Source organism: Felis catus, chromosome E3, assembly GCF_018350175.1.
Source record: "Felis catus isolate Fca126 chromosome E3, F.catus_Fca126_mat1.0, whole genome shotgun sequence".
Taxonomy (NCBI): Eukaryota; Metazoa; Chordata; class Mammalia; order Carnivora; family Felidae; genus Felis; species Felis catus.
In genome coordinates this window covers 31380263-31397271 of record NC_058383.1, presented here as the reverse complement: position 1 = coordinate 31397271, position 17009 = coordinate 31380263, and the positions used below count along the sequence as shown (strand labels likewise).

Sequence of the window (17009 nt, the reverse complement as noted above, 5' to 3'; positions counted from 1 at the left end):
AGGGGGAGGGGCAAGAGGAAGACAGAATCCAAAGCGGGTTCCGGGCTCTGAGCTGTCAGCACAGAGCCCGAGGCGGGGCTTGAACTCACGAACCGCGACATCGTGACCTGAGCCAAAGCCAGACATTTAACCCACCGAGCCACCCAGGCACCCCCGACAAATTAAGGTTTCAGAAAAACCGCAGGGGCAAACAGCACTCAGTTGCAAAGCCACCCTCTGTCCCACTAAGATGCCCGTACAGATCAGGAAGACGGCAAAGCTCACCTCTCGCTGCTCCAGTTCACTGTCGGGTCATCCATCTTATTAATGAGCACAATCAAGTGCTTCACACCTGCCGTCTTTGCCAACATCGCGTGTTCCCTCGTCTGTCCGCCCTTCTCAAATCCAGTTTCAAACTCTCCCTTCCTAGCAGAGATGACCTATTCCAAGAAATCCAGAGTTTACTCTTACACATTCACGTCTACCCTCCGAGGAACGGGGAATCTTTCCTTTCAGTTTTATCGAAGCTTTTTGCAAGAAAATAAAAATAAGTGAGTTACAACATGCATGCTTTTGAACATCCCGATATCTAAATGGCTGAAGATTTTGGTACATGTTTGTACTGATCCCCCAATTTTCCAAAATCTATCATGCCTTTATAATTGACAATTCACACCTGCACGTGACTTAGTGCCGGCACCCGGACAAAGCGAACGACCCTGCAAAATGCCCGAAAGCCTTGAGAAAACAGATCATTTCTTACTCAGTTTTGTACCCACTGCACATGGGAAATGTGCAAAACCGATCAGGCATGAGACTGAGCAGACACTAAGTTCTGACACGGTCATAGATAGGAGCGACGGCAGAGAAAAGATGAAACGCTGTTTTCCTACGTGAATCCGATTACAAAGATTGCTTGAGAGCAGGTGAGACAAAAGTGACGTCTGTGACCGGAGGCTACAGCTCGCTGCAACCTGAGTTCTAGCTGTTCGAGGGTAAAATCAAAACACTTCACCACGAAGCAGGCTGTTACCAAATACACAGGTGGACCGGAAAGGTCTTTCTTACCAGAACAGCCAAATCAGCTTGGGAAGCGCCACCAATCATGTTTGGGACAAAACTCTTGTGGCCAGGGGCGTCCAGGATCGTGAAATGCTTCTTTTCCGTTTCAAAATAGGCACGGCCCACTTCGACGGTTTTACCCTTGTCTCGTTCTTCCTGATTTGTGTCTAAGGCCCAAGACAAGTACCTGCAGTAATTTAGAAATAAGAGTAATGTCACTAAGAACATACGAGTTTTTAAGATATTCTTCTACCGCTAAAGGTGTAATGAGGACATCCAGCTTTATGTCCAGAATAGAACATTTAAATCGTGAACAGGACAGCAGCGCCCGGCTGGCTCAGTTAGTGGATTGTGCGACTCTTGATCTCGGGGTTGTGAACTGGAGCCCCACGATGGGTATGGAGGTTACTTAAAAATTTTAAAAATCAGAAAAAAAAAAATCACGGGGCGCCTGGGTGGCTCAGTCATTCGGCATCTGACTTTAGCTCAGGTCACGATCTCATTATTTATGAGTCTGAGACCCACACAGGGTGAACTCAAGCCCCGCTTGGGTGGGCCCTGCTTTTTTCTCTGTCTCCCTGTCTCTCCTGCCCATCCTGGGATTCTCTCTTTCTGTCTCTGCCTCTGGCTCACTTGTGCGCTTGCTCGCTCTCTCTCTCAAAAAAAAAAAAAAAGAATAGGACTGGGTAGAAATGAAAATTGACAGAATAAAACCTTTATTATTGTGATTCAAACATTTAGAGCTTTTGCAAATATCCAGGCAATTACAGGTATCCCCTGATTTTTGAAAGTTCATGTTATGCCACTTTGCTTTTACAAACAACCTACCTTAGTACCTGTTCTTACAAACTGAAAGATACTCAAAGAGGATTTTTTTTTTTTTTTTTTTTAACGAAAAAAAGTGAAAAGCAAAACTAGCGTTCAGTGTTTGTTCTGCAGCGAAGGGCGAGACACGGCACTGAGCGGCCAGGGCGACACCACATGCTTCTGCCCCAGGAGCCTCTCAGCATCTCTGCGTCAAGCTGTCGCAGCTTTGAACTGTGTCTGCGCATCTGGGCTGTATCGCCATTTATTGTGTGTATCCGTTAGCACAGATGAGTCCTGAGGTTATCAGAAACGCCCGAGAGATTATTCTCTGGGTCTGGGAATGCTCAAAAAATGTCTTCCAGGTAAAGTGATGACAATTGCTTCTTTGCTTCACGCCATTTTGGCTTACAAAAGATTTGAAAGGAATGTTCTACTTTTGGATATACAGGGGGAAAACCCGTATATATATTCTATAAGCAAAGAGTATTTATGGAAACAAGCTGACTACACAGAAAGGCTACTTAGTACCAATGCCAATATCACTGTGAGTTTTTATAATCGCCTGGCACCAAGTATAATACAAGTAACGCTATCTAGGGATATTTTTCAAAAGTGAAAACTGCGAACAACCATCTGGGAGCAATGGTTACCTACTAAAAATTATTCTGGTATTTCTTTGCCATGTGAAAACAATTTATGTAAGTTCAAAGCATTCATAATAGTACATATTAATTTAGATAACTCATCATCTGTATTTCATAGTAGATAATCCATTTTTAGTACAACATTGATAAAGATCTTTTCCCTTGATACAGAACAATTAAAAAACAAAACAAAAACCATGAATGTCCCAGGTAAACCTGAACTTGTATTTATTTTTTTTTTTAATTTTTTTTTTTCAACGTTTATTTATTTTTGGGGCAGAGAGAGACAGAGCATGAACGGGGGAGGGGCAGAAAGAGAACGAGACACAGAATCGGAAACAGGCTCCAGGCTCTGAGCCATCAGCCCAGAGCCTGACCCGGGGCTCGAACTCACGGACCGCGAGATCGTGACCTGGCCGAAGTCGGAGGCTTAACCGACTGTGCCACCCAGGCGCCCCTAACCTGAACTTTTAAAAGAAAGGTAAGATTAGAAGGAAAAAAAAAAAAACTGACCCTTTCTCTCACCACTCAAAGGCAAGCACTGTCAATAATTCTGTCCACTCTTTTTTCTTTCCAGGGTTTAATTTACGTCGTTACTGATCACATTCTAAGTAAGATCACATCACCTGCTTTCTCCCCAAATTCCACTGTAACTTGAGTTCTATTTCTGGTTATCACAAATTCTATAAATGCGTTTTTTTTAGTGGTTAGGTAATGACCCCGTCAAATGGATGGTTTAGAATTTATCCCACGAGTCTATTACTGACACTTGGATGTTCCCAGGCTCCCTGGGTAGGCTCCAAAGTCATCCGGAGCCAATATACTGTGCAGTATGAGGGCAAAGGACCCCTCTCCTGTATTATGACACCATCTGAGACCTCATGCGCTTATATCACAGGAGACTAGAGAAGCAGCAGGCAGGGTTTCCTTCAAAGTAATTTATCGTGCCGTCAAGGTATACTATACCAGGTTTCTCTGTTTTTTTCTTTAGCTTCTCTTTCATATTTCTCAAGTGTCCTTTTGTCAACCATTCCAGTCAAATACCTGCAATCAAAGAAAACAAAAGTAAACATTCCATTGCTCATAAATTACTCAGAGAAGTTTAGGAAAACTCTAAAGGTCTTCAGGGGAATTTCAACCCCAGAAAACAGCTATCTTAAAATAAAGGAACCACTGATGGATGCTCAAGCCGTGGAACGTTTCAGAGGAAAAGATATTTACATAGTCTCAAATTACCTCCCTACACTTAAAGGGGAAAAATAATAACTTTACAGTGGAGAATCCAGGCAGACAACACATGAACCAAGTAATCCTGGCTAATATGACCAGTAGTAGAGAAAACACACTAAAGGGTGCCTGGGTGGCTCAGTTGGTTAGGTGTCCAACTCTTGATTTCGGCTCAGGTCATAATCCCAGGGTGGTGGGATCGAGCCCCTTATCAAGCTCCACACTGAGCGTGAAGCCTGCTTGGGATTCTCTCTCTCTCTCTCTCTGCCCTTCCCCCGCCCCCGCTCACGCTAAAATTAAAAAAAAAAAAAAAAAAAAAAAAAGAATAAAACAAAATTAAAAAAAGAAAACCCACTGAATACTGACATGAGGCACCCTCGACAGGATGCTGAGAAGAGCACAACATCCCGTGTGAGATTCTTGCCCAAATGTACGGCCACAATCTAAATGTGAAAAAGTATCAATTGAACCCATACTGAAGACCGTCCTAAACGGCACCCTTCAAATGATGAAGTCATGGGAGACCAGAACGAGGCAATGTCACAAGCTGGAGGAGACAAAGATGGGAAACTGGAGGACGGAACAACTAAATGCACTGTGGAATTCTAGAACCGAAAAACGCCACGTGTGGAGAAACCAGTAAAATTCAAGAGCCAGAGTTTAGTTAATAGGATTATTATACCAATGTGAACTTCCGAGTTTAACGACCGTACCACGGTTATTTAACAACGTTCACGTAGGGCAGGCTGAAAGAAAGTTATATGGGAACTCGGTACTATTCCTTTGTAAACTTCTAAGTCTAAACTTATTTCAGAATAAACATTTTTTCAAGGGCAAATAGAAATACTACATAAAAGAAAATAATTCTTACAGTGTTGCTCAGGCAATTCAGTCTTATTAATACATTTCAACATTCAATACTTAAAAATATTGTCAAAGTGAGATTATAATTTTAAAACAATTCCTTAGTAATACTGAACTGCTTCCCTGAACTCAATCCAAACCAAAGCCTTCCTCTGAGCTCTCATCTCTGTGTTCTCTGCAGTCATCTACCGTGCACGCTCCTAACCAGTTGAGCACAGAAGTCTAGTGAAATACCCGTGAAAATTACAGCCCATAAGCAAGAAATATACATTCTCCTAAGACACAAAATCAAACGGGTCCAACACTTCCATCCATTGATGGAAGGATCTCTATTTATTATCCTATTTTAAGGCGTGTGGTAGACATTTTCAGAAGTTGGCCAAGATTACCAATAAGATTACTAAATAATGAAGATATGCCCTTGAGATCCTCTGATGGATGACACGGTTTAAAGAAAAGGGGTCTAATGTAGGAGGGATTAAAACTGTAAAACCTTATTTATTTATTTATTTATTTATTTATTTATTTTTTTTTTTTTTTTGATTTTTTTTCAACGTTTATTTATTTTTGGGACAGAGAGAGAGAGAGCATGAACGGGGGAGGGGCAGAGAGAGAGGGAGACACAGAATCGGAAACAGGCTCCAGGCTCCGAGCCATCAGCCCAGAGCCTGACGCGGGGCTCGAACTCACGGACCGTGAGATCGTGACCTGGCTGAAGTCGGACGCTTAACCAACTGCGCCACCCAGGCGCCCCTGTAAAACCTTTTTTAAAAATGGGGGGCGCCTGGGTGGCTCAGTCGGTAAAGCATCCGACTTCAGCTCAGGTCATGATCTCATAGTCTGTGGGTTAGAGCCCCTTATTGGGCTCTGTGCTGACAGCTCAGAGCCTGGATCCTGCTTCGGATTCTGTGTCTCTCTCTGCCTCTCCTTCCTCGGCTCACACTCTGTCTCCTCTCAAAAATGAATAAACATTAAAAAAAATTTTAATATAATTAAAAACAACAACAATAATAATCTCTATCCCAAACCCTGAGTTCAAGAATCAAATGCTCTAAAAAAAAAAAAAAAAAAAAAAAGGAGTCACACGCTCCACCAACAGAGCCAGCCAGGTGCCCCCAAATTCTAAGACCTGTTACTTAAAACAATTTTTCAGGGGTGCCTGGGTGGCTCAATCAGTGTCTGAACTCTTGGTCTCGACTCACGTCATGCGATCCAGGTTAGTGAGAGAGAGCCCCATGTCAGGCTCTGCACTGACAGCACAGAACCTGCTTAGGATTCTCTCTCTCCTCTGTCTGCCCCTTCCCCACTTGTGTGCTCTCTCTCTCTCTCTCTCAAAATGAATAAACTTTAAAAATAAAATTTTCAATACTAGAATATATTGTAAAGGTCAACCATGATGTTTGCATACTTACGTAGCTTCTACATATGATAAAAAGTTATCTTAGCATGTGAGCCAGACTACCTGTCTTTGATTAATCCACCTAGGATTTAAGAGCTGATGAATATGGAAAAATGAGATTCCCCTGCCCAAGTACCCGATTTAAGTGCTGGTTTTCATTATTCCCAAGAAAATGATATTCAAAGCAAACTAAGATTGCCTATAATCTAGGGTTCTATTTTAGTTTTTATTTTAAAAAATGTAAAAGACAGCATTCAGAAACACACTTAGTTAATGTTCTACGAGAGTGGGACAGTGATAAAAGAATTCTAGGGAATGCCTAAAATCCATCAGAAAATACTAACGATTGGGACACCTGAGTGGCCCAGTCAGTTAAACGGTCGACTTCGGCTCAGGTCATGATCTCACTGCTCATGGGTTCGGGCCCCGAGCTGGGCTCTGTGCTGACAGCTTGCAGCTTGGAGCCTGAAGCCTGCTTCAGACTGTCTGCGTCTGTCTGCCCCTCCCCGGCTCAAGCTATGTCTGTATCTCTCTCAAATATAAATAAACATTAAAAAAAATTTAGAAAATACTAACTGATCACACTGCAGAAATTCCTTCTTAATTAACATCAGCTTTCCTTACAGGTAATGTCTTTGTAACTTTTTCAGGTGACCCGTTTGATTTCCTTTGTATGACTGTATGTTCACAATGCCCAAAATTTATTCAGTCAAATTAACTCTATTATTTAACAAAAAATACAGACTTACATTATCTGTCCTCCAATGGTTGACTTGCCGGCATCTGAAAGTAACAACATCATCAATAATATGCAAACCACGGGTGTACAAAAAAATAAAACAAAACCCACTATATACACTAATACAACTAAAGGTACCACTTAGCACATACAATTACATGATGTCGTTGCAAAAGAAGCTGCTAAGACCCCTCCCAGCTCAACAATGACGAACTCGTACTCGTGGTAGAGAAGAATGGACAACTACTTTACTGATAAAGAAGATTCTTGAACAGACTGCTCTCTGACCTTCAGCTAAGAGCACAGCAGCAACAGAATATCAATTACCCAAGGGCATCCTCAGGGGAGAGCGAAAGCACCCGAAGAGCTATGAACTACATTTAGGTCGTGTGCCTTTCCCTAATTTTAGCAAATACAGGCATTCCTTTATAAATTTCAGAGGGAGTCCTTGCTACTAAAATAGTGTGGTATAGCATTATAGTCAGGAGGAAGCAGAGACAAAGGGAAGGAAAAAAGAACACATAATTCTGTGTTTTCTCACAATTTGGGGGATAAGTCAGATGGTCAGGGAATGTGTGAGTCCGTTAAACAGGGTTTTGTTTTGTGCTAACCAGCAACTTGACAAGCATCTAGAAGTCACAACAAATTAATTTCCTAGGTCAGACAAAACGAAACTATCTAGGTTAGATGAAGCCCATAAAATAAACAAATTAACTGAAGTCACCCCAAAAAGGAAGCACATTATCTAGGATATTAATTCATAAATGTCTTAAGATGTTTAACCGCCATCAGTGTGGATCACATACAAATATACTGAAGCTAATTTTCTTCCTGCTTCTGTGCCATCACAAAATTATTTCTCTGTCCCACCTTCAAAATCAAAGCATTGGCAATTTTTTTGCCAGCTTAAAAAAAAACCTATCGAGTTAAAAATCAGAAACCTTTCAGATTAATTCAGTTCAGTTTCACTAAACATCTCCAAGTAGCTGTTTGATGTACCCCAATGACCGGTCATTTCTTTCACCGCTATGAGAGCAACTTACCTACGTGCCCAATGAATACTACGTTTACGTGTTCTTTTTTAGGAGCCCCTGGCGGTGCAACCACGGATTTAGGTTTTGGTATTTCCTCTTCCTCCTCCATCATTTCTTGGGCGCTCTCCTCTGGGGGTCTCCCATCTCCCAAGGAACCACCCCCTGGCTCTGCATCACTTATTTCTTCTTTGTGCTCCCATGATTCTTCTGGGGACATTTCTGTCTCCCCATTTTCTACTGAAATAAGACACTTAACTTAGTACTCTGAAAAAGAATCGCAGTCTGTACTCTAAAACACAGATGCCTTCAAACAACTAACGTATTTTGCATATTTAGTTCCATTTCCTAATGTCTAGTGAAACATAAGCAAGAAAATCTTTCACAACAGAAATGGATTATGGCTTTCAAGCCCGGCCCCACTCTGGTATCAGAGCCGACACAGAGACTATGGGCGACTGCCATCCTCACGAAGCTTCATTTCCATGAGGCCACACAAGATGTAAACAGGAGATGTACCATTCCTAACAGCCCAGTTGTTCCAGGGTCAGGATGCCCTGACAGAGGGCAAGCAGCAAAGTTTAAAATCAGAACACAGGATTTACGAGATCTCTGCTTTTTCCTCTGCAAGTACTTTGGCATCAACTTCATCAATCACCTTGGGAACAGGACACCCTTAACAGTAAGCAAATGACAAAAAGGAAGGAAACCTTTCACCAAGGAAATGGAACAAGCCCAAGCCCTTAAACTGACTTTCGCACTCTTGCCCTCCGCTCGTCTATCTGCCGTCGCTCGGTTTATCACAGCAGCGCTGACGTCCAGCTAGTGCTTTCTAAATCCCAACAGCCAAGACTCAATGTCAGGTTTAAATGTAGGCATTCCAATAACCATAACACTTACATTTGTACCTTCTATCTTGAGAGTGAAAGGGTTTCATATTACTGTATTAATACAGTCAGAAATTTTCTTACCAACAGGTTCTGAAAGTTCCATGCTAACAGCTGAATTTGAACCTAGACAAGAAAGTGAGATATAATACATTTACGAAACAGTATCTAGGCTTTACACAGAGACAACTTAATGTTTTCTCCATTAAACATTCGAAGGGTCATAGCACAGAAAATTACCTTCGCATAGCAACGACTGTTCCTCTTGGGAAGGTTCCGCAGGTGCTGTTTAATAGAAATAAGTTCTATTAAAAATTAAGTCCTATGCATCCATTTGTGCGTATCTTTTAAGAGACAGTAAAAACAGGATTTCAATAACACAACAAAAACCTCAATAATGTAAACCAACAGGAACTAACTCAGGTGTTCAAATTAGAAGTCTCTGTTTAAAAAAATCCTTTTAAAAAATCTACTGAATACAGCCAATTTTAAAACATTTTTGTCAACTGAAATGTATTCATAAAGGCACAGTTATTCTCTTAATTTGCTTCATAAAACTCTTCCTTCAAAGATACTGTAAAAGCAAGCCACAACCCAGTGCTGATCAAATTAACCAGACCGCCTAACCGATTCCCAGGGCTTCTCTAGATTCTCTCTTGGTAGCTCCAGCCTGAGAAGGCTATGATTAAGCTCTTTTTAAGATTCTATAATCACATATGTTCTCATCAAGGTCCTTGAATAAATTCTATCTGATATCAATAAAATAAGAAGGACAGTCACATAGAGTCCTCGAAATGCAAACGACCCCTTACAACATCTCAGAAAAGGTGATGACGATGACGCCAGTTTTGTCCTATAGCAGAATTCTGAGATCAAGCAACAATCCTGTTTCCACAGCTGTCACACTTCAAGTCTACTTATGACCCCGCTGGAAGAGATGTAGGACAAATATATACAGACACCCAAGTTTATTTTTCATATCTAAATGATACTCCAACATGAAAGCGCCCTGGCTTCAAGAAAAATCTCCAAGACGCAAAAGGTATCAGAGAATTTGAAGTCACCTGAATCCTACGCACGAATTAATGAAGAATAATGAATTCATAAACTGCACAGCTCATATTTAAAATCACTGCCCAGAAACACCTGTAAGCCAAGAAAAAGTTTGGGGCCCAACCTTCAATAACGTGAAGTGTGGAAGAGGGTCATTTCCTGTTCCTGAAAGGGAAAAGAGCAACCAGCTCTTTCCGAGGAGGAAGTGACAGGCTGAGCGTCACCTGGGAAGGTAAGGGTAGCACAGCGTTCATGGGCGAGGGAAAGAACACCACTGGCAGAAAGACCAACATCTTCACTGCAGGAAGGCAGGTCATGGGAACAAGTGAGCAGTACAACTAGAGAGGAGGGGTTAATCGCAAAGATAACAGAGGCATCATCGGACGGGAGGGGGAGGAGCGAAAGGTCTGAGTGACCCCGGCCTACGTGATTAGCAGCATATTAACAGAAGAGAAGAAAAAAGCATTTGAACGAGGTTTGGAAGGGGACAGGAATCATACTTCAGACAGAACAGAGGTTAACCTTTCCTCGTTTTCCATTTCAAAGGAAAGTTCACGGGCAGGGTAAAGAGAAACTGCTCCATTTTCAGAGAAAGCCAGCCAGTGCCAAGGGCATCAAGTCCACATGCCTCCCGAGGGCCAGAGGGGGCGGCAATGGGTAGCGGTGAGGGGCCAGCACCGAGCTGACCCCCGCTCTCCGTGCTGGCTTGTCGCCTGACGTCGTGCGACGCAGTTATTTCGATGCAATTACAGACAGGACATACCACCCACCCGACAGGACTGCCGACAGGATTAAAGGAGGGAATACGCTTGTTCGCCAGTGTCTGTGAAGTAACTCCTGGCACCACGCAGATACTCAACACGTGAGTCTCGACCCCCTAACACGCGCTGGGAATAAACTCAACCCTCTCAACCAGCGCAACGGACTACGAAATGCGGGCCAGACCGGACAGAAAGGCTCACAAATCTACACGGTGCTGGAGGTGGGGGCCCAGTACCTCCCAATGATTTCCAACAAGCCCTGAGGCGCTGACTCACTTGATCCCCCCACAAGCGCCGTGCAAGGGACGGCTGCCACCGCTCCCATCTGACGCTCAGACAAATCTGACCCACTAGGCTTTTCCAAGGTAGACAAGCAGCAACTCGCCCTTCGTCAGACAGCGTCTGCTGAGAAATCACTCAGCACAAGTACACGGAGTCGGCGAGGAGGTAGTGTTTGTTGTAAGGCAGGAAAAAGACGACTGGCACGGTGGGCTCCCCCATCGCGCAGTAAGACACCCCGAAGTGCAGCCGACCTTTACAAAACCAAACAGTACGTACCCCTGACCACCCCGTTCCAGAACCGGCTCGCGGGCTAGCAAATACACAATACTGCAGAAGACCGCAAGGCACGTCTCCGGATAGCGACACCCGTCACGAGACCACCTCCGTGGCTGCAGAATGCGGCATACTGAACATCTGTTCATGGTTTTATTTTTCAAAACACCTTCCATGTATAATACGTTTGCCTTAAGTCTGTACGGCTGGTACACAGAGAGTCAAGTACCAAACACAATCAAGTGCTTAATATATACACAATGAAGGGACGCCTGAGTGACTCAGTCGGTTAAGCGTCCGACTTCGGCTCAGGTCATGATCTCGCAGCTTGTGGGTTCGAGCCCCGCACTGGACTCTGTGCTGACGGCTCAGAGCCTGGAGCCTGCTTCGGATTCAGTGTCCCTCTCTCGCTCTGCCCCTCCCCCATTCGTGCTCTACCCGCCCCCCAAGAATAAAACTTAAAAAAAATTATAGTATCACACAATGATGATATTAAAGAGCCCCCCCCCCAAAATAAGTTGACCATACTTTCCCAAGGTGGAAAAAAGCTTTCCACACATTCAGACACGAATCACATCATAAGTCTAATGGCAATGCTAGTGACATTCGTGAACTGTTATTTTCGGAAAAATGAACCAGAAAAATCAGATATAGCCAAGATGTTCTTTTAAATTTAAACTTCTCGGGGCGCCTGGGTGGCTCAGTCAGTCGGGTGTCCAACTGCGGCTCAGGTCATGATCCTGCTGTCAGTGCGGAGCCTGCTTCGGATCCTCTGTTTCCCTCTTTCTCTGTCCCTCCCCCAACTCGTTCTCTCTCCCTCTCCCCCCCCCCCCAAAATAAATAAACATTTGAAAAAATAGGTTAACTTCTCGATATAGTTGTACCCAGTCTTCTCATGCGCACACACGTACAGACAACCTTTTCCAGCTCCTTCTACTCAGGTCATATTCATGATGCATATCACATCCTGATGTTACTGGCTACTGAGGAGTCGGGGCCCAGAGTCATTCGTTTGTTCGTGGTTAGCAAACAGATGATGTGATTTCTCAAGTCCTGCACAGGTCATACCCGATAGCCAAAGAACAGTAAACCTCCCAAGGAGTGAGGAGCAAAATCACGGTTTCAGATTTTCCAAAGGTGTTTCCATGTTCAGAAATACACCCTGGTCAAGCACTGGAAAACGGAACAATTTTCATCACGGGGGAGAGTTATCAGAGTGTATCAGTGAGTAAAACTGCGATACCCCAAATTAAAAGGAAAACTAATACTATAATTTACGATAAAGGAAGATTAATGAACTGGCTGTGATACTAGGTACATGATCGCAAATTTTAAAACAGGAAGTGAAAGAATTCACCAGAACACTGTCAAGCGAGAGCACTGCCTGTGGTCTGACAGAGATGAAAATCCGAATCTTCAAATTATGAGAGAAAATTTGACCATGGTGAAGTAAGTCAGACACAAAGGGTCTCCTGTTGCAAGATTTCACTTACGTAAAATGTTCACAATAGGTAAATCCACAGAGACAGAAAGCAGGCTGGTGGTTGTCAGACGCTGGGAGGAAGACAGGGGACTAGGAAGTGACTGCTTAATGGGTACGGATCTTCTTTTGGGGTGATGAAAATGCTTTGGAACTAGAGAGGATGGTGGTACAACACTGGCTAAATTATTCACTCTAAAATGGTGAATTTTAGGGGTGCCTGGGTGGCTCAGTTGATTAAGCATGTGACTCTTGATTTCAGCTCAGGTCATGATCTCATGGCTTGTGAGTTCAAGCCCCGCATCTGGCTCTACGCTGACAGCATGGAACCTGCTTGGGATTCTCTCTCTCCCTCTCCCTCTCTCTCCCCTCTCTCAAAATAAATAAACATTTTTTTAAATGGTTAATTTTAAGGGGCGCCTGGGTGGCTCAGTTGGGCGACCGACTTCGGCTCAGGTCATGATCTCACAGTTTGTGAGTTCGAGCCCCGCGTCCGGCTCTGTGCTGACAGCTCAGAGCCTGGAGCCTGTTTCAGATTCTGTGTCTCCCCCTCTCTCTACCCCTCCCCTGTTCACACTCTGTGTCCCTCTGTCTCTCAGTAATAAATAAACGTTTAAAAAAATTTGTTTAAAAGAATTTAATAAAATATAATAAATAAATGGTTAATTTTAAGATTTCACCTTAATTTTCAAAAAGAATACAAATATTTTTAAAAGATCTGATCATAAGGGGGAGCCTCAGTCAATAGAGTGTGAGACTCTGTTCTCAGGGTTGTGAGTTCAAAGCCCCACATTGGGCACGGAACTCATTCATCAATCAATCAATAAAACAAATACAATAAAATAACTGAATAACTAACTAAAGAAAAGCTGTGTTCATGGATCAAAAGGACTTCAACATGCAGACTTCTACTATGCTAGCTCATCATACAGCACAAGTCAGTCAAGGCCCTGAGAGGCGGTAGGTTGGAAGCCACGCTTTCACTCAAGCTACATGTTTCCAACACAAATGTTTGGCCGATTCTTGAAAAGTGCTTATTCTGTACAGTTCATAAATTAGCAATTTAAATTTGTACTGCTGTAGATATAAAATTGATTTTTAAAAAAAATTTTTTTCAACGTTTTTTTATTTATTTTTGGGACAGAGAGAGACAGAGCATGAACGGGGGAGGGGCAGAGAGAGAGGGAAACACAGAATCGGAAACAGGCTCCAGGCTCTGAGCCATCAGCCCAGAGCCCGACACGGGGCTCGAACACACGGACCGTGAGATCGTGACCTGGCTGAAGTCGGACGCTTAACCGACTGAGGCGCCACCCAGAGGCCCCTAAACAGCAATATTTAAAATAGCTACCCTACCTAAAATTCCTTAGTCCTATTCGCTAAATGGTGTGCTCATTCAGGAAAAAAAATAAACAACTTCAGTGCTGTCACAGACGCCCCAAGTGTCTTACACTGAACAGAAATGAGAAAGTGTGACAGAATTCTGCCCCATACAAAGTTGCTGCAATGATGGAAATATTCCCAGTGCTGTGACAGGAGAGTCACTAGCCACAGGTGGCTATTAAGCGCTTGAGAGGTGGTACCGCAACCGAGGAACTGGACTTTAAACTTTATCTAATTTTAACTAAACAGCCTCACAGGCAGTTTGAGCCGCGCATACACATTCTCCTCAATTCTGGCACAAACTTGCCACACCTGATCTTCCACTTTTTTTTTAATGTTTATTTATTTTGAGAGAGAGAAAGGGAGGGAACAGGGGAGGGGCAGAGAGAGAAGGAGAGAGAGAGAAAATCCCAAGCAGCCTCCACAAGGTCCACGCAGAGCCCGGCGCGGAGCTCGATCTCAGGACCATGAGTTCATGACCCGAGCCGAAATCAAGAGTGGACACTTAACCCACCGAGTGACCCAGGAGCCCCGATCCTACACTTTTATCACACTCCCCGGCCGGCCCACCGCCTGAAGGCTAAGGATCCCTCGCAGAACCCCTCCGGCTAGGACCCTGCCTTCAAGTACAGGTGCACACACGTCAGTCTGGTTCCCAAGGACAGGACAGACTTCCGGAGTGACTGAGCCTCCCTCTGTTCTCTACCCGTGCAGTCCCCGCAGGCTGGTACAGAGCCCGTCCTGTAGGGCCCAGAGGCACCCCTGGCTGATTCTCCCGAGTTAACCCCGGCTTCCCTTTGGTCTCCAGGGGGCTGCTTCCCCAGCGCGGTCACGTCCAGGGTCACATACACGGAGTCTGCGCGGCGGTCCCGCCCCGCCTGCCTCACCGCTCTCCCAGGAAGGCCCGGGGAAGGCCCATCTTCTCCGCGCCCACTTTGGAACAAGGGCTCAGAGAAACAATACTCAAGAGATGCTCAAGTACGGTCTGAGTGAGGAACTCAGAATTCGCCAGCGCTCGGGCGGCCACACAGTGTCACCCAAACTGCACGCGGGGGGATCTGTCTCCCAGACACAACACCGGAAACCAGTAAAGGCAGACATCAGAAACGAGAGGCCACGGGACACACACACAGGTCTGTGGTTTTGCCTTAATACCGAACACTCTAAAATTACAAGGCACGCTGTCACAGACAGCAGTGACCAGAACCACTGAAATCATTTAAGTCATCGTTTCCTAAAATGTATGAAGAAGCAATTTCAAAGTATTACTTTATTTTTTTAATGTTTGTTTATTTTTGAGAGAGAGAGAGAGAGAGCGCGCGAACATGAGTGGGGAAGGGGCAGAGACACAGGGAGACACAGAATCTGCAGCAGGCTCCAGGCTCTGAGCCGTCCGCACAGAGCCCGACGCGGGGCTCGAACTCAAGAGCCGTGAGATCATGACCTGAGCCGAGGTTGGGTGCTTACCCGCCTGAGCCCCCAGGCGCCCCTCAAACTATTCCTTTAAACGAGAGCCTCGATCCTTCTCAGAAGGCCGCTCTGCTACCACTGAGCCAGCACACAGAGACTGTGCCACAGCCCACGAACTCTTGGGCTCCATTTCGGAAAAAGTATCGCAGCTAAAAAGATCTTTTAATATCAAATCACAAGAAAAGGGCGAGTAGGATAACCGTTACTAGAATAAGCTTTTATTTTTTATTTTTTTGAGAGAGGGAGGGTGAGCAGAGGGAGGGGCACAGGGAGAGAGAGAGAATCCCAAGCAGGCTCCACCCTCAGGGGGATCACGACCTGAGCTGAAACCAAGAGTCAGATGCTCAACCGACTGAGCCATCCAGGCGCCCCTAGAATAAACTGTGAAATCAGACCTAGATTCTAATCCTAGCTCCTTCGTTTATTCCTGGATGTCACTTTGCTCATTTATTTAGCTTCTCTGAGGCTGAATTTTCTTATCTATAAAATGCTTTTAACAGGACCTGTGCCTCAGGAGGGTATAGTGAAGGTACGGGCACATTAAGCAAGTGGTAACTGCTCAGTAAATTCATTACTACAACGAGCCTGTCAAAGCCCCATAATAATCACAGGAATTTAAGAATGAAATACAAGGCAAATTCGCGAGCGAGAAGATCCATGCTGGTTGGAGCACCACCTCTGGGAACACCTTCCTCCCCATCATTAAACAGTGGGGTGCGTGCAGAGAGCACTGAACTAGCAGTTAGCAAATGTGGATTCCAGAACCAACCATGTCATTAAAGCCGCCAGAGACCTTTTGCGTTCCCTTAGCATCTCTAGGCTTCAGTTTCTTTATCCATAAACAGGTTATTACTTTATCCAAAGGCAGCTGTATTACTGCTAGGGTCCTGTCTGGCCCTAACATTCCAAGGTCCTATTTATTCAGTCCCTAAAGCAATGCCACATACCAACGTGAGCAGGCTTTCTCAAAGAGTAAAATTCCACTACATTTTCCAAACACCCCTCAAACATACGTCTAGGAGTCATATCCCAACCACTTCAAAAACAACTTGGGGGGCGCCTGGGTGGCTCAGTCAGTCAGGTGTCTGACTTCGATGCAGGTCAGGATCTCACAGTCCCTGGGTTCGAGCCTCGCATCGGGCTCTGTGCTGACCGCTCAGAGCCTGGAGCCTGCTTTGGATTCTGTGTCTCCCTTTGTCTCTCTGACCCTTCCCCACTCATGTTCTGTCTGTGTCTCAAAAATAAACAAACATTAAAAAAAAAAAACTAGAGGCATACTTAAAATACACACAGTGAAACCATTTCAGACAGCCCCAATAAGGTACAAAGAGAAAAAAAACAGCTATGCGCAACCCAAATCACTACCCAAAGGAGGTGGCCACAGACCGCTTAACAGCACGGTAACCCACCGGAGTTCTACAGCGCCGGTCAAGCAGGAAACACCCCAGTGACATTTAAGGTATGCACTTTGTTTCAAGTGAAGGGACGCAATTACCTAGTCGGTATGTCGTTTGGAAGTTGGTGCCACCACTCTTAGGCCAGGCTACTGAAAGATGCTCAGAAAATCCTTACTAAGTGTTCCTGTCACCTTGAAAGTAGCATTACGATGGGGATCTGGTTTAAACCGGAGCAATGAAACAATGAGGTTTCCTTAGAACAAAGCCATTT

At 44.5% G+C, this 17009-nt stretch overlaps 1 protein-coding gene across 5 annotated transcripts in view; it reads right to left on the bottom strand.

Moving 5' to 3' along the window:
* GSPT1 (G1 to S phase transition 1) overlaps positions 1-17009 on the bottom strand; it is a 34492-nt gene that overhangs the window by 9981 nt on the left and 7502 nt on the right. For 4 of the 5 annotated variants that reach the window (XM_045048331.1, XM_023247000.2, XM_045048330.1 and 1 more), the window contains exons 2-8: positions 8880-8924; positions 8724-8765; positions 7765-7992; positions 6732-6765; positions 3459-3536; positions 1048-1228; positions 265-419 (exon numbers count right to left, since the gene is read on the bottom strand). In XM_045048331.1, coding sequence (XP_044904266.1) covers positions 265-419; positions 1048-1228; positions 3459-3536; positions 6732-6765; positions 7765-7992; positions 8724-8745 — 698 coding nt within the window. In that variant the 5' untranslated portion in view covers positions 8746-8765; positions 8880-8924. The remainder of the gene's footprint in view (positions 1-264; positions 420-1047; positions 1229-3458; positions 3537-6731; positions 6766-7764; positions 7993-8723; positions 8766-8879; positions 8925-17009) is intronic. The other variant, XM_045048329.1, reaches the window with a different exon arrangement.